At 36.0% G+C, this 24,586-nt stretch overlaps 1 protein-coding gene across 4 annotated transcripts in view; it reads right to left on the reverse strand.

Moving 5' to 3' along the window:
• ASXL2 (ASXL transcriptional regulator 2) overlaps positions 1-24,586 on the reverse strand; it is a 108,123-nt gene that overhangs the window by 26,135 nt on the left and 57,402 nt on the right. For all 4 annotated transcript variants that reach the window (XM_081592784.1, XM_081592785.1, XM_081592787.1 and 1 more), the window contains 2 exons: positions 10,660-10,768; positions 6,868-7,018 (listed from right to left, as the gene is read on the reverse strand). In XM_081592784.1, coding sequence (XP_081448910.1) covers positions 6,868-7,018; positions 10,660-10,768 — 260 coding nt within the window. The remainder of the gene's footprint in view (positions 1-6,867; positions 7,019-10,659; positions 10,769-24,586) is intronic.

The raw sequence follows: 24,586 nt of genomic DNA on the forward strand, positions 1-24,586 counted from the left end.
GTGCTACCCATATTAAGAACTGTGACCAAACACTTTTGGGAAGGATCTTCTTTTTGGAGTTCTACTGCAAACAGCCTCCCTTTTCAGTTTATTTCCTCAGAAAGCTCTAGTGAAGGATGATAGGATGGGGAAGGGATGAATGTTAGTATTCATCTCTTTTCATTCTTTAATTTTTTCAATAGAATTGATTGAAGAAGCAGGAAGCAGAATATAAACCATGAGTCATCAACTAAGGCAAAGTTTAGAAAAGATTCTAGAACCTACTGGACAGTTTGTATGTAGAGGTAAATCTAGTGACAACATGATATTGTGGAAGAGTCCTGGATTGACAGAACGGGTTCCACTTTCCCTTATTTTTAAAATGAAGGCAATAAGGTCATTCCACCTCAAACACTACCGTTCTCGAATTCTTATCTTCCTTCAACTCTGACATCAATAGTTTTAGGTCTACCCATGTGAAAAGGGTGCTTTAGGACTTCTGATGGGATCAGCGTAGGTATACATAGGATGGAATCACTCTCTACTTCATCACTAGCTGTTTTATCAGACTTAGCCAAACCTCAGTATTGCGTGAAGGGTTTTCCCCAGCAAGGGTCTATACTTCTTATAATAAACACAATTAAGATCTTCATGTTCTCTAAAGTTCGACAGTGTATAATTTATGATACAAGATAATAAAGAAATTGCTGACTCAGACTCAAAAATAAAAATGATGGCAACAGTAGACAATATTATGAAGACTCATCATACTTAACTTCAGCTTTGTATCCCAGCCCTTACTGGGGGTTTATATATGGGAAAGAAAGTGTGGTGTTAAAACAAAAAATAGAGTTGGATAATTCCTGAGATGGTTAAGCAACAAAAAGAAACTAAATTCTTAGTGCACTCAGATGCTAACCAATTTTTTAAAATAAGTTTCACTGAGATACAATTCCTATACCATACAATTCACCTGAAGTGTAAAATTTAATGGCTTTTAAAATATTTGCAAAGTTGTGCAACCATCATCAGAATCAATTTTCATCACCCATTAAAAAATTCTGTACCAGTTAGCTGTCATTCTTCTTTTCCCCAACTCACCTCCCTCTTTAGTGATGGGCTTTTTTTTTTTTTAAACTGCATGTTTTAAAGATTCATCTATGTTTCAGCATGTATCTATACTTTATTCTTTTTATCACCAAATAATATTCTACTGTATGCATATGCCACATTTTGTTATTCATGAGCTGATAGACATTTGGGCTGTTTTCACTTTTTGGCCATTATGAACACTCGTTAGCAGGATTTTGTGTTGGACATATGTTTTCAACTCTCCTGGGTTCATATCTAAAAGTGAAATTGATGGGTTTTTCAGTAACTCTATGTTTAAATGTTTTAAGGAAGTCCTAAACTGACTTCTAAAATGGCTGCACCATTTTTACAATTCCATCTGAAATATATGAGTGTTCCAATTTTTCCACACTCTTGTCAACACTTGCTATTGTCGGTCTTCTTGATTTGACCAATGCTTTTAATGGACATTATGAAAATAAAGCTAAAAACTATTAATATTTAACTATATTTACTTTCTTTTTAATGGTTTGCAGAAATCTGAGAATATACATGTCCTCAACTGCCCCAATAGCTAAAAATAAACGAAAACAAACCAACCAAAATGACCCTGTTAAAGAATGCAACAATTCTAACTGTGGCCTGGAAAACAGACAATAAAGCTATCTATGATTACCAGGGCAAACCTTTGGAATGTTTCTCTTTAAGGCAAAAGCCCTTTCTAGCAAATGAATCCATAAACATATCTTGAAGCCAACTAAAATAAATCAAGAAAATTCCAGGACCTACCAATGAGGAAAATCTCCCATAGTTGACTTAATGCCAAATACTGGTCTCACAACTTTAATGGAACTTTTAAATATTAAAGGTTCAGACTATAAAGAGCAAACATGATTTAAACACATGTTGATAAACTCATCTCTTTTAATCCTTATAGTGCCTATGCTATCTCTAAGACACATTAACTTTATTAGAGTAACCAAGAAGTAAACATCATCTATGTGCCTAATGCTGTGCTAGGTTCGTTTAAACAGAATTTCATTGAACTCTTATAAACCATCCTCTAATGCGAAGAACCGACTCACTGGAAAAGACCGTAATGCTGGGAAAGACTGAGGGCAAGAGAAGAGGATGAGATGGTTGGATGGCATCACCAACTCAATGGACATGAATCTGAGCAAAGTCTGGGAGACAGTGAAGTCCGGCATGCTGCAGTTCATGGGGTTGCAAAGAGCTGGACATGACTTAGCGACTTGAACAATAAGGTAGCTACAACTTCTCTTTCTACTCCCACCCAATCTCCTCCAATTCTACCCTTTGAGATAACTAAACAATGTAGTTGGATTGGTATCCTTGTTGACATTTTTCCATGCAAATAAAAATATGAAAAAATTTCAAGGATGTGTGTTTATATATAAATATTAAATGTAAACACCTCCATATTGTGATGGTATTATCTACATTTTCTTTATCTAGAAATTTAATTAGCCTGCAAAAGGACTCAGGTAGTAAGGAGCACAACCAACATTTGAACTTTGCATAGTTTCAGAAGAGTGAGTACTTGTAGTGGGTTAAGTGGTGGCCACTAGAAGTCATGTCCACGTCCCAACCCCCAGAACCTGGAAATTTTATATTACTTGGAAAAGGAGCCTTGGCAGATGTAACTGATTTTGAGACAAGGAAATCATCTTGGATGATCCCAGTGGGTCTTAAAATCAAATGACGAGTTACCTTAAACACAAGACAGACACAGAGGAGAAGTCCATGTGAAGACACGGGGAGAGACTAAAGGATGATCTTCCTTTTAATAGCTACATAAAATTCCATTGTGCAGATGTATCATAATTTCTTCAACTGGACTCTGATGAGTAGTTTAGTAATTTCTAGTCTTTTGCTCTTATTACTACACTGTCTTAAGCACTGGTTTCTAAGTTACTGTACCAAGAATGATACCATTACTATCTAAAAAATGCAAATTACTGGATCCCAGCCCAACAGTACTGAACCAGAAACCGTGAAGGTAGGGCCCAGGAATCTGTGTCTTAATGAGCTCTCCAGGTGATTCTGATGCATGTTCAACTACAATATACTGAGAAACCAGCTTTCCAAAGTGATTTAGAACTTGAGGCTCATTAAAGCCAGTTTTACTTGTTTAGTTTACTCAGGTAGTTTCAGCTTGTTGGATACATCTGTACCATCCATTGGGTATAAGCTCAGAAGGCACCACTTTTCAATACAGCATTGGGAATTTTCCATTTCAACAAGTGATTATCATATGGAACAAGGTCCAAAGAGTAATGGACTATTCATATGAGATGCATTTGAATTAAAAGAATTAGTATTTTATTTTACTGACTTAGTATTTTATTTTTTCTCCTGAAGATATTCAGTGAGACCCTCTGAAGTATTAGAGAGACTATCAGAAATAATGAAGCAGTAACATCAAAACTGAAACTGAGCTTTATACAGTTAAAGGATTAATTGTTGAAAGACTGATAACAATTTAAGTTCCCCAAATCATTTTCATGGTCAAAAAGAGCAATACTTCTCTTAAGGGAGAGTTTTAATTTTCACAAATAATAAAAATAATTTTATTATTAAAAATATATTATATAAAGACAATAATAAATAATTTTATCAGAAGATAAAAACAATAATACATGTAGTTGTTTCATGCTGCAATACTGTATTTTAGGGAAAAGGCAGACTTCACTTAGATACGATCCTACCAAAAAAGCAACAGAAAAAGTTGATTTTAATCATTTTTCTGGTGTTATTCCATCTTACCTTGACTTGGAATTCCATAAAGCTCTTCTCTGAACATTGTTTCCTGTCTGGAAATTAGGAACCAAAACTACCAACTTGTAAGTTCTTCCGCCTTACACAGAAATCAATAAACTAGTTTTAACATCTGACTGAATTTCAAGGTTCTAGGCTCTGTTCCTATCTGGCTGAAAGGTATACCTATTTCAAGAGAGTCTCTATCGATTTCCAACTAGAAGTATCAGTTTTGCTGTCAGAGCTCTTTATTTTTGTACATAAAAGGAAGTGGGTTTCGATACTATCTCAGTGTTCTTCCTGTCTTACAATGCATTTGAAATAAAGTGATGTCAGACTGAGAGAAAGCTCTAAATAAGAAAATGGAATAGACACACATTTGTTTTACCTTTGTTAATAACTGCAATTGACTTAGAATTGTTCTGCAGCATGCTACTACTATCACTGCTAACTACAAGTTTTCCACTTTAATTTGCACTGGACTACAAAAACACTCATATGTATACAACAGAAAACTAAAACTACATTTCTATGCCTATGCCATATGCATGACCCAAGAATGAGAGAAGTATATCCTATGAGAGACTAAATCATTCTTCATTATTGCTAGCTTAGCATTTATCCATTTCTTAAGATTATCAGAGCTGCCAGAGTCGATGTGAATTCCATATGACATCACATACACCTCTCATCTCCATCTTCCAAACATCACATGAAGTTCATCTTAGTCTCAGTTGAACAGGCTACAATCAGAAAAGATCTTAAGATCTCAACATAAACTGAGGCTAAGCAGTTAATACTGTGACAATTTCAAGAAGAATGCATCAGAGGCAGTTCGAAAATAATTTATGTTGACTACCATTTTGAATTTGCTATAACCTTGATGTTAATACCTTCTATTATTATGCGAAGTATGAGGCAAGGTTGTAATATTTTAATCTACCCATTAAGCTACTGAGAGGAGGAGAAGGGGACGACAGAGGATAAGATGGTTGGATGGCATCACCAACTCCATGGACATGAGTCTGAGCAAACTCCAGGAGTTGGTGATGGACAGGGAAGCCTAGAGTGCTGCAGTCCATGCAAAGAGTGCTGCAAAGAGTTGGACATGACTGAGCAACTGAACTGAAGCTACTGAGAATGGGGTTCAATGGTTATTTCTTAAATTCTCCTGTAATCACAACACATTTACCTCACAGATAGCCTTTCACAACCATGTAACAATCACTACCTAAAACAGCTACTGCAGCCTATGAGCTACCAAAAAGCAAAGACCTACACAACTATGACTTTGTTCCCAGTTTACTGACCACCTTTAATGCTGATTTCCCTGTTTCCAGCCACATTCAGAAATTATAAATCTGTTTCTCTTGTTTGATGACCTGGTTTGGTTCCTAATTCTAGATCAACAATTCCCAAACTTAAAAAGAAAAATGTAAACTGGGGGGAAGCAGAGGAGAGAAAGCAGCCTAAATACTTTTGGCTCCATCTTCCAAAAACAGAACAGAAAAAAAACTGGGGGGGGGGTTGTCTTTAGTATAATCTGAAAAACGTAAGACCCTGGACACATCTCTCTTCACTACTGAATGGGATTACTTTTAAAAAATACATATCAAGAATACTGAGGATTTCCCTGGTGGTCCAGTGGTTGAGAATCTGCCTTGCAATGCAGGGTACATGGGTTCAGTGTCTGATCAGGGAACTAAGCCCGTGCACTTCGGAACCCATGCGCCACAACGGGAGAGTTTATACACCGCAGCAGAGATCCTGTGTGCCGCAACTAAGACCCTACGCAGCCAAATAAATAAATTAATTAAAAAAAAAAAAAAGGAATGCTGGTCACAGGTCCCAATCTTGCCTTGTTGTTATTCCATTTGTTCATAACACTTAGGGTCTGGGCTGTTCTCTAAGTGGTTGTGATCTTAAAGTTAAGATCCCCTGGTTTCAAAATTTGTCCAAATAACATGTGTAGCAGCTGTTACGAGAGAACTCAGATAACGCCACCAGTTATCTAAATTTTCTCCAAGAGTAGTCCACACATTAACACAGAAATGGTAATAAACCTGATGACTTTTATGATACATTTCAAAAATCAATAGCTCTACTAGCACTTAAAACTGAGTCAATTATGCTAATAAGTGTAACTCTAAATTCTAGATCCAAAGACAACTCACCTACAACTCAAACCTAAGAGGATATCCAAGCTAGGGAAATTCCTGGATGTCTATTTTGCTCTGGCATATCACTACATCAGTCTTTATAAAGTAACCAGGATGAGCTGGTTTTTAAAATCTGTCCTACCATATATGGCTCAATTTACCAATACTGGGGTAAAAATGATTTTCCCTCTTCAAAAAGACTCTTGAAAAAGAAGCTACAGATAATTAGCAAGACTAGGTAATAAAATGTATCTCTAAGTGTAAAATTCATCCCAGGGAAGCTGCAGCAACAAAGATGTTATTCTCTAAAAAAATGGTTTGGGGTAAACTATAAAGCAGAAACCAAGCAGGAGATGAGGGCAAAGACTAGCAGACTAAATTTAGTCTTTGCTAGTAGAAATCAAAAACATTCTTTTCCTAGTAAGGAGTGAGCTGTTAAAGCAATTAAGTCCTCAAATTTTAGAAGAGAGTATTAAAGAGGTAAATAACATAATAGCATCCTAAGAAGGGTTACAGGTAGCCAAGAGCTGAAAATAAACCCAGGTAAAAACCTAGAGCCATGTTGTCCATTGTGATGGCCATGAGCCACATGTGGCTATTTAAATTCACGTTAACATAAAAGTGAAAAATTCAGTTCCTCTGTCACACTAGCTATATTTCAAGTGCTCAAAAGACACATGGTTCCAGTGACTACTTTGTTGAGTTGCACAACATGGATGCAGAACACTTCCATCACTGCAGGAAATTCCATGAGACAGTACTGATCTAACTAGCAAGGGAAAGAGAATAACCGACTCGGGGTCTGGAAAAAGAAGAACTATTAACAAGGGCATTTATCCTACAGCATTCAGTACTTTATTGAGGGGTCAGGTGGATTTACCTTTCCTTTTCCACCTGCTCTTTTTTCCCTCCTTGTTGCTGCCACCATCACTGCTGCTGCTGCTGTTCTCAGAACTCTGGGAATCTGACTGACCATCACTGCTTTCTTCTGAACCTTCTGAAAGCTCTTTCACCCCATCCGGCACATCTTTCTGAAAATGTAGGCATCCAATTAGGATTAATCATTACCATTTCAGCAAACAGGAATTAAATTTCTGATATGCATTATTGTGACTTGCAATTGTGCTGATTATTTTTTAGGATTGTAAGATTCAGTAGCAGAACCAGCAATTTCTGATTCCTGTCACCTCTCATCTTTGGGTCAAATTAGCTACTATTTCCTTCTATACACAAAGATAAAAATTATACATGACAATCTTATGCATGTACAACACAGAGGCTTAGACAAAAACTTGCTATATGTAAGTCCAGGCAAATGATGAAATCTATAAAATATATACAATAACAATTTTTTAAAATGTAAGCATACCCGTCATCCATATAATGTATATATATTTGTGTGTATATAAGTACCATTATGTATTATAAATTCAGTTAAGAGTCTGGACAGCAAGAGATGGTACATTATTTGAATCTATTTGGTTCCAAAAATTGGCTAGTAAGTAGCAATAATCAAATACAAAAGGAATCATTAAAAAAAAAAATCATATGACTCTTTGGTTTCTGCACTGCATAGTGAGAATGCTAATCAGAAACAATTCCTGTGTCAGCCACAGTATGATAGATATAACAGGGAAGCTGTAAAATTAAGAATCTAGGGTTTGAATTCTGGCCTTATCTTCTCCTAATGATGCAGCCTTGGGCAAAGTCTTAAACGCTCATGCTTCAGCTTCCCTGTAAGATGGGTTAATAGTACCTACCTTAAAAGATCATTCTGAAATTAAATGAGTTAATAGATGTAAAACGCTTAGTATAGTGTCTAGAATATGATAAGGTTCAATAAATATTAGCTGGCTACTATGTATTTATATAGTATATAAAATATAAATACATTAGTGAATGTTATTTCTAAGTTCTAAAACTATGAATGATTCTTTTTTCCACTCAATATATTTTCTGTTTTCCCACATAATTTATTTTTATTATCAGATCAAAAATAATTTTGACACATGACCATCCTACCTACAACTGGCACTCACAACATTATAGTCAAGGGAGTAATCTCTGGGGGCTTCCCTTTTGGTTCAGCGGTTAAGACTCTGAGCTTGCACTGGAGAAGGCACAGGTTCGATTACTGATGGGGGAACTAAGATCCCAAATGCCGCAGGGTGCGGTCAACAAAAAAAAAAGAAGATAGCAACCTCTGATCTGGTAAGGAACTGTTTTTTCTCACTTATGTTTATACTCCAGTGCCATTTCACATGTTATACACTTTCTTAAAATACATATCCCTTATTTTTCTATTCTTTCTTTCAAAATGCAGGAAACTTTTATGGATTAGTTGCCAAAGAGACCTCTTGATCCATAAGTTCAACAAATACTTTAGTACAAATATAACTATCTTCTTAAACTTGTGATCCCTCCAGGATCAACTCACGCCCCACATCTTAGAATCACTGCATCCCTTCTTTTACTTCCAATAGTTCACATTTTATTTCTCTAATGTTCCTTGCCTCCACCTCTTTTAGCAGTCTCATGAAAAGTGTTAGTCGCTCAGTCGTGTCTGACTCTTTGCGACCCCATGGACTATAACCTGCCAGGCTTCTCTGTCCGTGGAATTCTGCAGGCAAGAATACTAGAGTGGGTAGCCATTCCCTTCTCCAGGGGATCTTTCTCATCGGGATCAAACCCCAGTCTCCCACATTGCAAGCAGATTCTTTACCTCTGAGCCACCAGGGAAGCCCCAATCACTCTCACAATTCAGCCCAATTATCTCTTCCAAACAATCATAATCATCTTTTTGAAAAGTTTTCCTGCTTAACTCTTAAGTGTATCCTACTTGAATTATCTTGCTAAACATGGATTTGATCATGCTGTTCTCCTGAAAACCTCTGCCACTTCCTCAACACATGCCTACCCTCCCTCCTCCTCTCTCCAACTGCTGAGTCAGGTTTTCAAAAGCCTCCAAAGTGTGTTCTTCACCTAACATTTACCCCACCCCGACTCCTTACCACACTAGCCCACACACAGATTATGGTCTAACCACTCCAATTTACTCCCAAGTCCATTCTGATTCGTTTTATCTGTGCCTCTACTTAACCTATTCCCTTGTCCTGGAAGGCCCTTCCTCCCATTACTTTTCTACTAAAGTTCAACTCAAATTTTACAACTTTTAAAATAGCAAAAATAAAAACAAAAATTTACAAATCCCTTTATTCAAGATGAATCTTTATTTCTCTACACTATAACAGCACTTTATAGCACAGTACATTCTGTCACTAATTATTTCAGTAACTATGTGAGATTTAAGAGATCAGGGACCTTAATTTATCCTTCTTTATAGCCTCTACGTGTCCAGTACAGAGTAGGCATTTAATAAATATTTTTAACAATATGGAAGGTCTACAACAGCTAAAACCTAAAAGAAACAGAAAGCTCCATGTGGGCTAGATCCCTGTAACCCCAAGAAGTTGAACAAGGTGTTTTAAAAGAAGGTATTAAAGGTGAGTTAGATCTTTTAAAAATTAGCGTGCTACACACAACCACCGAGCACAGTGATGACTACAGCCGAAGCTAAAAAGGTAAGAGGGGAAAAGAGTTGCACACCACGTGGACATAAGTCACTGCTGATAAATTTCCTTTGAGAAATAATGCTCCCCTCAATCCATCTGGCTAGAGAGGGCTTAACCACACCCTCATATCAAGTGTGATCAGAAGATTCAATACATTTGGCAAAGGTGATCGTTTAGGTACAGGCATATGCACCAAGCCATACCAATTAAGCCACATCAGAACTAACTAAAAGGGCTCCTGCTTCAGTTTGTGAGACTCCTTCTCCCCAGGCTTACAGCGTGCAGAGTGGGGCTTGGGAGTGAAGTCATGTAGATGAGGAAAAGGCCTGCCTTAGCATGAAGCCAAAAGAAAGCAGAGAGACCCATTTCTGATGACAATCATTTGAGCTCTCGAATTCAGGCTGAGTTTCCCTAAAACTTTGAGCTTATGTGAACTAATAAATTCTCTGTTTTCCTCAAGTTCATTTGAGTTGGTTTTTCTGTTTACAACTGTAAGGACAAGGGAAGTCAAGATCCCTTTTTAGTGCAGAAATTAGAAATTAGCAAGCTTGTTATGATAAAAGAAAATGGAAATTCAGTCAGATCTGAGTTCATATTCTGGCTCTAACACTATCTGGCCAACACTGGGCAAGAAAATCCAATCTTCTGACCTTTGGCTTTCTCCATTATAATAAAGAAATAATAACCACCGTTCTGAATTGTAACAGAGAATTAAATGAGAAAGTAGTATAAAGCATTAAAGCTATATGCTCCACGGAGAAAGTAGTATAAAGCATTAAAGCTATATGCTCCACGGTAACACTCATTATTATTTAAATGATGTGAGGCCCTTTAAAAAGTCGCTGGAAGTAATTTTCAATTCATCCTTTCAAAATAATATTGTGGCAGAGAGTGAAAAGTGAAGTTACTTCTCCAATCTATCTACACATGGCTACAGATTAATTAAAGAAAAAAGTACTAGACATGGGATTGAAATTTTTACTTCTTCTTCAAAGTAAGCTCTTCAAGAACAGAATTCTGTCTCTATGATTCAAGTATTGTTTATATGTAGTCTCTTCCTGTTTTCACATTTAAAATGACTCCCTAACAAAAATATTTACCTTCAAAGTATATACTCCCATTCTACCTGGAACCTTATAGAAGATGCCTTCTTCACCTCGGGAGTTTGTGTGCAGCATGGCATTCAGGCATGCAAGAGGGGAAGTTCCACTGTCAAAAAAACAAAACAAAACAAAAAGAACACAATGATTAGTTTCTAGTCTCTGAATAGCCTATGTAACACTGAATTAAGATAAAATTAATGGATCAACACTCATTTGACAAAACACATATTATAAACTATAAAAAGTCTATAAATCTAGAGAGGTGGTCATGGAGAAAATGGATGTAAAATTCATTCCCAGATATCTAAAGAAAAAATAATTTTATAATTTTCTTAATCCCAATTCAGCATCTAACATTTAAGTCAAGAAAAATTTCTCTCACAGAAGTATCACAAAAGTATTCTGGAAAGATTTTATTTTACTCACAGTTTTATTTGTTAACACACTTCAATAAAGCTGAAAAAAAATTTTTTAATATAATATTTCACTTAGCACAAGCCTTAACTGTTCAGAAGTAAAACAGGGAGGAAAAAGAAAACACAAAGAGAAATACACAATATTAATCTCCTTCCATGCTGCTGCACCAGAATGAATTTTAGTTATGGAAAGAACATATTTCCATGGCCTTTTTTAAACCAAGATATAATTGACATATAATATTATATTAGTGTCAAGTGTATAACATAATGATTCCATATTTATCTATATTATAATGGTCTCTTATAGCTAGACCTATTATAAGATCACTTAAAAAGACTTATAAAACAGGCTTTGGAATATTCACCTTCTATGTAGAAACTTGATTAAAAGTTTACTAGTTCTAATGTGTTATTGTTTATTCACTAAGTTGTGTCAGACTCTTTTGCAACCCCAAGGCCTGTAGCCTGCCAGGCTCCTCTGTTCATGAGAATTTCCAGGCAAGAATACTGGAATGAGTTGCCATTTCCTTATCCAGGGGATCTTCCCAACCCAGGGCTCATACTCACGTCTTCTGCATTATAGATTCTTTACCACTGAGCCACCAGGGAAGCTAATATACATTTATCATATTTTCTGAAGTTTTAGCTATATAATAAATTATCTGTAGAAAATTTATATATAACATTTTCCTTTCTAATTTCAGTCAATTCATTCTCCTAAATGGAAATATGTGGCATCCTACAGGATAGAATAAACTTTTGACATAAGGGAGAAAACTCCAACACCACAAAAGAAAACCTTAATAACTAAATAAAAATAAACATTTCTGTACAGGAAAGAAATATCAACAAAATTACACAAAACATACAAAGCTAGAATAAGTAACTGCAAAACAAATGGCGGACAAAAAAATGAATAATCCTAAGAGAGCTTCTTTTAGGAAAACACAAACAACCAATTAGAAAAAAATGGATCAAGGATATGAACGTGCAGTATAAACAGCCAACAGAATACATGAAAAGCTGCCCAAACTTAACACTGGTTAAAGGAAAACAAATGAAACTGAGACACCATTGGTCAGACTTGGAGAAATCAAATATATTCAAGTCTCTGTTAGCAGTACCATACTAATGTCAGTTTCCTGGTTTTGATATCGTACTACAGCTATGTAAGATGCTACTGCTGGAGGAAGCAGGGTGAGGTATACATGGGACTATTCTTATAATTTCCCATAGGCTTATAATTACATTTTAAAAAGTGAATTGATAAAACCCAATACTGGTAAGGTTATGGGAAAATGAGCACTCTTAAAAGACTGCTGGTGGGACTGAAAACTGCCACCCCCTATCCCCCACCTCAATTCTGTCTTAGGAAAGTAACATGGAAGTATCCACTAAAATTAAAACTATTAGGGGCTACTGATTCAACAATCCCACTTCAATCAATCCCCTCCAAATAAGACCACAAAGATTTACAAACACACATGCAAGGATTAACTTCAGCATTGTTAAAAGTGTCAAAGCACTGAAAATGACTTCAAAGTCAATAAAAGAATGGCTGACCATATGTTAGTAAGGTAACCAACAGGATATGAATCAATAACAGCTACGTTAACAGCAAAAGGAGTGCTAAATTCCAGGAAGCATTCTGGTTAGCCCTCACAACAATGCTTTGAGGTAAGCAAAATTATTACACCATTTTTACAAATGAACAAAAGAATATACTGAGGTGTTAAGTAAGCTGGTTCAAGATCACATAGTGCTTTGTAAGTGGTGAAGACAAAATTTCAGTAAGAAGAAAGAAGCAGAAGAGGAAAGAGACTGCTTAAAAAGAACATATAACTAAGTAAAAAGAAAACATGCTATAATCTGTAGTTCAATAACCTATCTGGTAAAAGATTTGCCCTAATTTTTGGTATTCAGTTTCAGTATTAAGTACCCACTCTGTTTAGTACTTTTATTAAGTATTCAATAAACTAGGGTCTGTGGGTCCAAAGAGGAAAGCTTTCTTGATCCAAGTGTAATAGGACAGTTAGACAAGGGAACAAACTGCCACAGCACACTGCAACCAGTGCTACCAATACAGACACAAGTCCACAATCCCTGACCCCAAACACTTAAGGCCAATTGTTTCAGACATAAAAATCTGTTTGAATTTTTGAAAGGCAACATGATATGCCATATACTATGTAACATCACCAGAGAGATCAGGGCAGCAATACTACAACCAAATACAGTGAAATACATGAATATTCACACTAAGTAGGAAAAACAGTTTAAGAGAATTGTCGACAAAGGAAGTTTGGTACCACAAGACTGAAAAACCTTTTTCAAGTATTTTGGATTTTGGCATTATGGAATGGAGATTGCAGGCTTGTACAAAGTACTTTAGGTCTGAGAGAAAGTAACAAATAGTCTCATCTAGATCTTAGTATCTAGAACCCAAAACAAAACAAACAAAAAAACACCAAAAAGCAAACAGAAAACCCCAAGCCAACCAAACCAAAACAAAAAATCTCTTACGGTAAAACCCATAAAATGAAAGTAAATGGCACACACATCTGGTGAAAAGATGTGGTAACAGATACAGACACCATCATATTTTCCTCACAAATCTGGTGTAATTTTCCTTTGAAGGAAATATGAAAGTTTCAAAAAACCCACAAGATATAAAGAACACTACACTGTTTAAAACAAAAATTTAGATCTGATTTCAGGAAAATATAAAAAAAACAGAGAACCCTTGAAAAATTCATTTTTATGAATAATGAAGCAATGGCAGAGAAGTAAAATAGGCTACACTGCCCACGATGGCAGGAATATATCTTCAAGGGAAGTAACTCCAGAATGACATAATTAAATAAAAATAACTGAGTAACTTGAAGGAACAGACAGCCCCTGTATGAGTGATAACACCCTGGTACAGAGGAAATCAATACTGATGTCAAGTCAAGTAAATATAATATGGGGTTGAAGCAGCTGAAGCAAGAATACTTCAAAAGATTACATAACTATCATAGGATAATTTAGTTTCTAATTTTTTTGGTCCATGTTTAAGAGACTGGAGATGGAGTAGGGGTTGGGGGGTGGGGAGCAGTTCTCAAGGAAAGGAACAACTGCAGTGTTATAATTTTATGCTGATACACTTCATGGAAGAAATAATCCTAAGATGCTTCATACACAAGGCCCAAGAACAGAAGTAACTTCAGTCATACTGCCAACAGCCTTATTTGATTCTCTCTGCAGTAAAGTGGGTTAACAGTAGCCAGCAGTGCTGAAAGACTTGCGGCCTACAATTAACACTGCTCAGAGGAAACAAACATAGCAACTCATGAAAAGAAACCACTGTGTGGCCTAAAGAGCCAGATTTATGTATTCGGACCAACCTTAAGAGTTCAGGTCTGAGTATATCATGGACAAGTCAGTAAATATCCTTAATCTGCTCATTTGTGAAATAGAAGAAACGCTATCTACTTCATAATCTGTGCAGAATCTTAATTACATATAGCAAGTGTATGTCACAGAGAAGTGACTGAGTAACTGTGGTATTTACCTTCACTTGTTTCCCACCCCAGTGTCATGATATTCCAGTGTTCCCTACCTATCTTAAGTGACAATAACTTCACTCACCCTCATCAATTCTCCACTCTGAAGCCAGTGACCTTTTAAAAATATGTATGATTGTGCCATCTCTGCCCAGCTGAAAATTCATCCAGGATATCACAATGTGCTTAGAATAAAGCCCAGAATTACCAAAATGATCTGACCCCTGCGACACCCTCTCTGCTCTGGCCTACTCTAGTTTTCTTTTCATTTTGTAACTTACAATTCTTCTGACTTCTTGGCCTTTGTACTAGTTAATGCTCCTGCTTGCAATGATAACCCTCACCTTCTCTCTTAGAAGCTCCAATTAATTCACTCTTCAGATTTCAGCCTTAAGTTTAAGAAAGTCATGTCAATGTTGTATAGAATCAATACTTCTCCTAAATATATTTCATTTATAACTACATATATTGTCATGAAAAAGTTTTAATTTAACATGTGACTCTACTGTAGGCCAGCCAGATTCAATAGCATGTGATTTCACTGAAGCTCTGGGAAGCAGATTCTCTCTTTTCTTCTATAGTCAAACCCCAAAGCATATAGGCTCCATCTGCAACTATGATGCATGAACCTGGTGAAAATGGAACAAAAATGAAGGAAGCAGAGCCAAGATAGTGATCAAACTGACAGAGCACCTGGATCAAGTTTTGCCAGGTATTTTCACTTTACCACATGATTAATTTCCTTTAATGTTTAAGCCAGTTTACACTGCATTTCCTGTTATTTACAAATGAAAATATCTTAACTGACAAAGCATCTAGATCAAAAGCATTCATACTGACAGAGACATGAAAAGGATACAGAAGAAAAATATAGGAGAATATTCAAAGGTGACAACTCTCTCCTACCAATGAGAAAATATTATGTGTATGAATCAGCAGTGTATATTGAATGATGGAAGGAGAGGCAACGTGCTACTCAACATGCACAGCCTAACTGACCCAAGATACTCCAAAATATTTATCTTAATTTTTTTCTAAATCTTGAACTTCAAGGATTAAGAAAGAATCAAGCTGAGATCTAGGCATGAAAAGCAAAAGTGGCAGAGTACATTACTGTTTTTAGGTAATCATTCATTCCCTCTATCACGCCATCTTACAGTAAATAAAATGTATTTATTCCCTTGCCCCTCTTGGGCTTGGCCATAAGACTTGATCAATAAAATGGTAACAGAAATGAAAGAACCAGAGGCTAGCAGCTGCTTGCACAGTTTGACTTCCTCCTGATTACCATGAGAGCAGGCCACTGATTTCGGAACCCACAGCAGAGAGCTAAGCCTAGGCAATAACTAATCTCCACCTCCTCTCAAGACATGAAGAAGAAAAGGAACTATCTGTTGTTATAAACCACTGAAACCAAGACAGTTATGCAGCAAAAACTGACTGATAAGGCCAGTATAATGCAGGGAACATCTGCTTTCTTACCAATACTCAATGCCAGACAGTAAAAAAAATATATATCTAGCTAAGATATCACTCAAACAAAGAAGTAATAGAAAAATACTAAGTCCATGAGAACTCAGGGAAAAGATCATCCATAAACTTAAATCTAGCCAACAAAGAAATAAAACTCAGGAGTGGAGAAACATTTAGAGGGGAAAAAAAAAAGTTGCAATTATGGTGATAAAAGAGAAATGCAAATACTTTCTATTTGTTTTAGCTTTTATTTAAAAAATGGTAACACACGTTCAGAATTTTTCTATTTTATTTTTCCTCAACTTCAGAGATCATTTAGGAATGAATACCCTAAATGAAGTATATTACTAATCTTCAGGGAAAAAATCAGTACAGCAATTATCTTAGTTTCTTCAATTAAATGTAACACAGTGATAATTCCTGGTTACTGAATTTCAGGGTATTTTTCCAGTGTATATTTTTCATTACTGATTGACCTGGTTTTGGCTATTAGGAACCATTTTTACAAAAATTTTAAAGTAAATACTCTAAAATATATGAATAAATTTTAAAACAATGTAACTTCTGAAAGAGAGTAAGGCTCTTTTTCAAAATCACTTCCTTTGTTAAGAGCATGCTAGTTAAAACAAAAACTAGAACAGCAGGTAAAAGGGCATAGAGACTATACACAGATTGAAGTGAGATGTCCAAAGAGAAAAGACACATTGATTAGCAAGGTATTTGTTCACCAAGTACCAGAAGAGACACACTCAAAAAGAGACAGTCGTTGATGCTCACAAATGCAAAGAGTGGGGATGCCTATCCGTAGCATTTAAAGATCAAGAGACAAGCCCAAGGTGAAGAAGCTGGGTGGGAGGATCCAGTGGTTTTCAAATGAGTGTGTTTAGTTCATTATCACCAAAACATTTAATCATTTCAATTATAGGATAGTGATATTTAGGGAGAAAATTAGCTATTCCCTTGAAGAATATCAATCTAAAAGCAATAATGACATTTTGATAACAACTTGAAAAGTTTGTTATATCAAAATACATTTTTAATTTTCAAATGTCTATTTTGATAAATGACTCATTATATCACAAACCTGTTTAGGCACCCATGTGAAAGACTTCTCTTACCTGTTTGTGTAGGGTTTAAACTGTTACCTTCTACTCAAGCAACAAAATAAACAAATACAGTAGAAAATAATAACCCAGAGAATAAATGAAGAATCTATGAGTTCATGCATGAACTCATAAGTGGTAAGTCACTTCAGTCATGTCTGACTCTTTGCGACCCTATGGACTGTAGCCCACCGGGCTCCTCTGTCCATGGGATTCTCCAGGCAAGAATACTGGAGTGGGTTGCCATTTCCTTCTCCAGGGGATCTTCCTGATCCAGGATAGAACCTGTGTCTCCTACATCTCCTGCATTGGCAGGCGGGTTCTTTACCACTAGCACCACCTGGGAAGCTCCAATGAGTTCATACTAATATAAATAAAAGAACAAATCAACGAATGGGGGATAATTCACTGCCATAGAATTCTAACAAAAAAGAAATGACAGAATTAGAAAATCACCATATGTGGCCACCACACTATAGACAAGTATTATCAGTAGACATTCTGGTGGATATACTCTTAAAAGACCCCTAATTATCACCACTTCCTACTCACCTCCTGTGTAATTCCCTCTCCATGATGTAAGCAGGATCTGTGACTTGCTTCTAACCAACAGAATACAGCAGAGGGGGCAGAACAGTAACTACATTATGGAAGATTGCAGTGTTCTTGCAAGGTGACTCTCCCTTGCTGGCTTTGAGGAAGCATATTAGGTTGGGGGGGCTCAGGTGGCAAAGAACTCAGGAGAGCCTTTAGCCAACAGCCAGCTGGAAACTGAGGCACTTCATTTTGATACATCTCAAGGATCTGAATCCTGCTAGCAACCACACAGCTTAGAAGTGGTTTCTTCTCCAAGGAGAGAAGTGGTTCCTTCTTCAATCCTTCTCTTATTCTCAAGTAAGAACCAATCCCTGGTCAACACCTTGGCTACAGTCTCTGGCAGAGAACCCAGTGATGCCATGCCCAGACTGCTGACACATACAAACTGAGATAACAAATGTGTTGTTTTAAGCTGCTAAATCTATGGTAACACGGTTAAGCAGCAATAGATAAATAACAATGAGATGCTAAAACTAGTGAGCAAAGACATAATGAGAAGCAAGGTATTTACACAGTCTCAAAGTATCTCCCTCTACACAAAAGATACTAATTATAAAGGGGAAAAAAATATACCTTTTTAGTGGAGAACCACAGCAGACATCACATGAACTGAGGGACTAGAGTAATCAATCCAATATCGCAATAATGGGATAAGATGAAATCACATACTTTTGGATATGATGTAGTGAAAATGACATATTTCTCTGACATTCTTGTCAAAAATGTACAGCCTGAATCTAATCATGAGTAAACATCAGACATAACCTTAATTGAATGCCAGTCTACAAAATAGCTGATCTGAACTCTATAGAAAATGTAAAGGTCATGAAAAACAAAGACTAAAAGAATGTTCTTACATTAAAGGAGACTATAAAGATACATAAAAGCTAAAAGGAAATGCAATGTGTGATCGTGGATTGGGACATCAGAAGAATTGTCAAATTATAAGTCTGTTGCTTAGAAAGTAATATTATATTAATATCTTGATTTTGACAATTACACTGTGGTTACATAAGAATATATTGCCTTTAGAAAGTATACTCTTTAAGTGTTTAAATGTGAATGGAGCAGCATGTCTACAATCTACTCTTACACATTTCAGAAACATCAACTAGACAGATAAAGTATATAAAATGCTTACATTCGTGCAACCCAGGTAAAGTAACATAAAAATTTTTATATACTGCTTTTTTAACTTTACTGTTTTTGCAACTTAAGTTTGAAATTCAAATAAAAAGCTAAAAAATATAAATCATTTATAAGAAATCTATAAAAACAATATGCACCGATGAAAAAGTATGAAGTGCTGATAAATGCTACAATACGGTGATGGTTGTTGTTCAGTCACCAAGTCATGTCCGCCTCTTCGCGACCCCATGGACTGCAGCACACCAGGCTTCCCTGTCTGTCACCTCTCAGCGTTTGTCCAAGTTCATGTCCATTGCATCAGTGATGCCATCCAACCATCTCATCATATAATTTATGGTCTTTTGAGGTTAATCCACATGCTACAATATGGATTAACTGCAAAAAACCATAAATTACATGATTCCATTTATATGAAATGTCCAAATATGGCTAACCAACAGAGACAGAAAGGAAATTAGAGGATGGCAGTGGGAACTGGTACTAACTATATATAAGTATGAAAAATCTTATTGGGGACTACAGTGATAGTTGCACAACTCAGTAAATTTATTAAAAATCACTGAACTATAGAGTTAAAATGGGTGAAATTTATGGCATGCATGCTATACCGCAATAAAAGCTTTTTAGAAAAAGATGATGTGGAAGAGAAACTAACTTGGTTTCTCATTCACTGAACATCTACCAAATAGTTACCATGTAATTGCACAGCAGTTTAAGTGCTGGTGATATAAAAAATAAAGTGGAAGTTTCCTAAGTACACATTCCTACATTTTAATATAAAAATAAATGAACTGGGACTGAGTGAAGCCAAATGGTATGATCTCTTTATTTCCCAGTGTGCACTCATACACACACACTATAGTTATCATTTAATTTATGATTCATTAACATTTCCCTTCCACCAGAGAGATGAGGCAAGTTGGTACACATTTCACATGTGCAGTAATGTAAAAAATTTAGCCACAATTGCAATTGTGCTATAAACTCAAGAACTGGACAAAATCAGAAACTTAGGTTTAGAATTTATTAAAGATCTCTTCTAAAAATTAACTGATAATTTTCCCCATAACTAATTATGTCAAATTTCTCCACTGAAAATCTAGACATTTTCACTATTGTTTTCTTTCATTTTTAGTTTCTTTCTGGAGCTTGAAGATACAAATAAAACTAAGTGAAGTCTGCAAAAGTATTCATAAATACACAAGGCCCATCAACTCTCAGTAAAAATCTTTAGCTTTTTTTTATCTTGTCTGTAACTCTCCTAATTCTGAAGGCCCTTCTGGAACTCTTATCACTTGTTATACCGATTCTGCATCATCACACTGTAGGCAGCAATTTTAAAAAAATCACTCATTTTCTTCTACAACGTTCTATCACTGCCTATATTTTAAATTTAACAGGGCAAAATTACCGTCTACAAAGTTTAAAGAAGTAACCTCTGCTCATCCCCTCTACCTCAGGCATTCATCTTATTTCCTACAGTGGTTGTTTCTCCCACATTATATAAAAATGTATCCTATTCAAATTACAAGAAAATCCTACAACTTTATTGTGGTAAAATATGACCCAGATGGTAAAGAATTTGCCTGCAATTCGGGAGATCTGGGTTCGATCCCTGGGTTGGGAAGATCCTCTGGAGAAGGGAATGGCAACCCAATCCATTATTCTTGTCTGGAGAATCACCACGGACAGAAGAGCCTGGCAGGCTATAGTCCTTGGGATCTCAAAGAGTCGGACACGACTGAGCGACTAACACTTCTGCAGTTTCATAGATAACATAAAATTTACCATCTTAACCGCTTCTAAGTGTACAGTTCACTTCCACTTAAGTTCATTCACATTTTTACAACACCAAGCTCCAGAACTCTTCTCACCTTACATAACTAAAACTCTGCACCCATTAAACAACTCCCTATTTTCCCCCTACACCAGCCCTTGGCAACCACCTTCCTATTAATCCTTTCTGTCTCTATACAACTTATACTCTAGGTCTCTCATGTAAGTGAAATTATATGGTATTTTTCCTCTTCTGTCTGGTTTATTTCATTTAGTATAATGTCTCTGAAGTTCATTTCATGTTGTAGAATGTTAGAATTTCCTTCTTTTTTAAGGCTGAAAAATATTCCATTGACTGTATATGCCACATTTTATTTATCCATTTGTCAATAAACATGAGTTGTTTCCATCTTTTGCCATCGTGAATAATGCTGCTATAAACACTGGTGTAAAACTATCTATTCAAGTCCTTGCTTTTGATTCTTTTGTGTGTATTCAGAGAAGTGGAACTGCTAGGTCAAATAAAATCCTACAACTTTTAATCATTCTTTACCTTACTTTCACTTTACAAAACCATCACTCAGGTACAAACATCTATAGACAAGAATCAGGTAAAATCCATAGGCTGACAAGGAGCTTCATAGGTCATGAAGCCCATTTTCCTACAGATGTTATATCACCTCCTAAAACATCCTGAACAGGTAGTCTTTTGCACAAGCTCATAATGTGCTGGTGGAGACGCTATGTGTTTCTAATTATTCATAAATTCTTCCTTAAGTTAAGCCAAATGCATCTTCCTCTAACTCCATTTATTAGTCCTGATTTTATGATGTAAATCAGTGGTCATCAGGGTGGAAAATTTAGGAGGTTCTTTTCTTTCCTCTGTGTGATTTTCTCTACTGTTTGAATTTGCTTAAATGACCTTGTAATAAACCATCTTTGTAAGTAGAGAGGAAAAGAAATTATTTCTTCATTAATTCAGATGACAGCCCTTCAAGCACTTTAATAAGACTCTTCATAAAGCCCTGAAGTCTACTTTTTCAAATTTTTGGTCTCTCTTTTCCTCACTGGCATCCTCTCTCCAGTAACTAAGTTGAAGAAATCTAATATAATAAACTTTTACAATCCATCCTCAAAATCACCAGTGTCTTCCAACATTTATTATCCCCAGTTCAAGCCTTTGGCGAAGAGCTTTAAATGACTTCAGTCTTATTCCTAGAGATACTCCACTTTGCAATAGACCACCCTGCCTTATCTCAACTTTAATCCTAATCTCTTGTTTATTTTTCTGTACTCCTTCCTATAGAATGGGTTTGTCAAAACTAGGACATAATCAGCTTAACCTACCTCTGACTCAACTGTTATACACTCTATATCTTTCCTTCAAAGTTGAATACTCTGAATTTCAACAGGATTACGTAACAGACTCCTGAGTTGCAAAGTTAAAAGAGGTGTAGAATTATCTAGTTCCCCAAACTGATGCTTGAATAAACCCTATTTCAGGTCAATATGAAATGTGAAAAGACAATAAACTTATAAGAATCTTTCACTCACATAATATACATACACACACACTCATTACCCACATACTAACGAATAAAAAATCAGCATCACATAACTTTAAAATCAACAGCTGATCTGTGGCATGCTTACCCTGACAGAGCACACAAAGCAAATTGAACACAATAGCATACTTACGAAGGAAAATGGTGCGTTTAGAAATCATTAAATTAATAGTTTCGGTAGGCTTTAAATGCACTGAAACGTTTTGTACTCTTACAAACTCTTTCATTAAAATTTCTTGCTTGCTTTCCCTTGGTCATATTACCTGCAATTCTTCCAATGAGAAGTTCATCTGGGTGAACTACTAATCTACTTCTTAAAAAGAAATAAATGTAGTTTTTAAATGTAAAAAGTAGCATCTACTCATCTATTCTCTAGAGAATTAGTTTCTTCAAACTATTTTCCTCCCCAAACATGCTATTAAACAAATGGAAATAAAACCCCTGGAGAGAGGGTAAGAGGATATACAGATAACTTTTACACAGGCATGCTGGGAGGAGGAGGCCCAGTTGGAACCACAAAATGAGAAGTCTGAACAGAGCAGCAAAAGGGCACAAAATAAGTAAGAGAGTAATCTAGGAATAGCATAGGAATAGCACAGAGGGAGGTCATAGAAACAAAAAGATCCTTCAGAAACTGTTTATACATTCTATCCTTTTAATACTTTACTGTGAATCTTCAGTCTCTTCACCTTCCTATTACTGTCTTTTTTCCCACTACTGCTTTTTAAAAAGTGTAGCTTGTCCACTATCAGTAAGATATGAGCAAAATCATTTCGGGGGGGTGGGGGGAGGCCCAGTATTTCTGTGCTTTATTTTAAAGTGAATATATGGAATATGAAGTGCTTGACTCCGATCTTAGTCCACAGCCATTTCCTCTATTGGTTTCACTACAACAAGTTGCTTAGAAAGGTCACTCTAACAGCTACATATATAAAGAAATATCAACTGCCTTTATTTCAGCTGATCAAGATACTAACATTTCTTAACTGGCTGGGTCAAGTTTCAAAAAAGCGGTATGTCTCTGAACTAAAGAGGTATAGACAGTTGCACGTGAGGATATATTACTTGAGGTAAAAGAATTAGTATGGAAAACAGAAACTGGAAACAAAATACTGGTCAATATAAGTTACAGAAACAGTCCTGAAAGAAATGAGCTAGAGAAGAATAAAATTTTATCAGGTTTGATTTAGTACATCAAAAAGTAAGAATCTGTTGTAATTTTCTATCTCTGTTCTATCTGGTATTGTTGTTCATTTAACAGTAAAGATTATACACCTAAATGGGCTTCCCTGGTGGCTCAGTAAAGAATCTGCCTGCAATGTAGGAGACACAGGTTTGATACCTAGGTCAGGAAGATCCCCTGGAGAAGGGAATGGCTACCCACTCCAGTATTTTTACCTGGAGAATTCCATGGACAGAGGAGACTTGTCGGCTACAATCCATGGGGTCGCAAAGAATCGGACACAACTGAGCAACTTTCACTTTAATGACCTAAATAGCTAAAGCTATTGATTACAATTATTTTCTGCTTTTAAACAAGAACTGTCACTCTTGATGCTCACTTGTATCGAGCTCTAGAGTTTTGAAACAGTAAATTGAAATACATGAATTGCACCAATTCTTGGCATTTTCCAACTCACAGAAGTAACTTAGAGTTATGGTAAAGCTCATATAGGAAAATGTGGATACGTGATAAATCACGTGTGTATACTGTAATACCCAGAGCAAACACTAAGAAAATTATGTAGAGACACAAAGAAATGCAGTATAAATAAGCCAATACAGAATCCTAAAAACAACCCATGGCAAGGCAAGAAAAGAGAAACAGGACCAAGAAGCAGAGGAAACAAATGGAAAAACAACAGAATGGCAGGCATAAACTCTAAAATATCAATAATTATCTTAAATATAGTATAAATATAAAAATTAAAAGGCAAAGATGGACAGAGTGAATTAAAACACACACACACACACAAACACACACATGCACACTGACATATATAAATTAATACAAATAAAGCCAGGTAGATTGTATCAAAAGCAATATTCTCCTGTGATACTGAACTGTGGTGATGTACAATGTTACCACTGGGAGAATCTGTATAAAGAGACAGTTCTTAAAATTGCTTGGGGCTTAAGTTTTTCTGTTGTACTCTTATCTTCTACAGTAAGCAATGTAGTGGACATTTGTTGTCTCTGCCCAGTCAATATATTCTCTCTTCCTCTGGAAAAGAACATGCAATCTTGCTTTGAGGAACTATGCCCTACCCCACTGGAAATGGTCTTTGTAGGACTGT

This window comes from Giraffa tippelskirchi, chromosome 4 (genome assembly GCF_054371585.1).
Source record: "Giraffa tippelskirchi isolate mGirTip1 chromosome 4, T2T-mGirTip1v1.2.pri, whole genome shotgun sequence".
NCBI classification, from domain to species: Eukaryota; Metazoa; Chordata; class Mammalia; order Artiodactyla; family Giraffidae; genus Giraffa; species Giraffa tippelskirchi.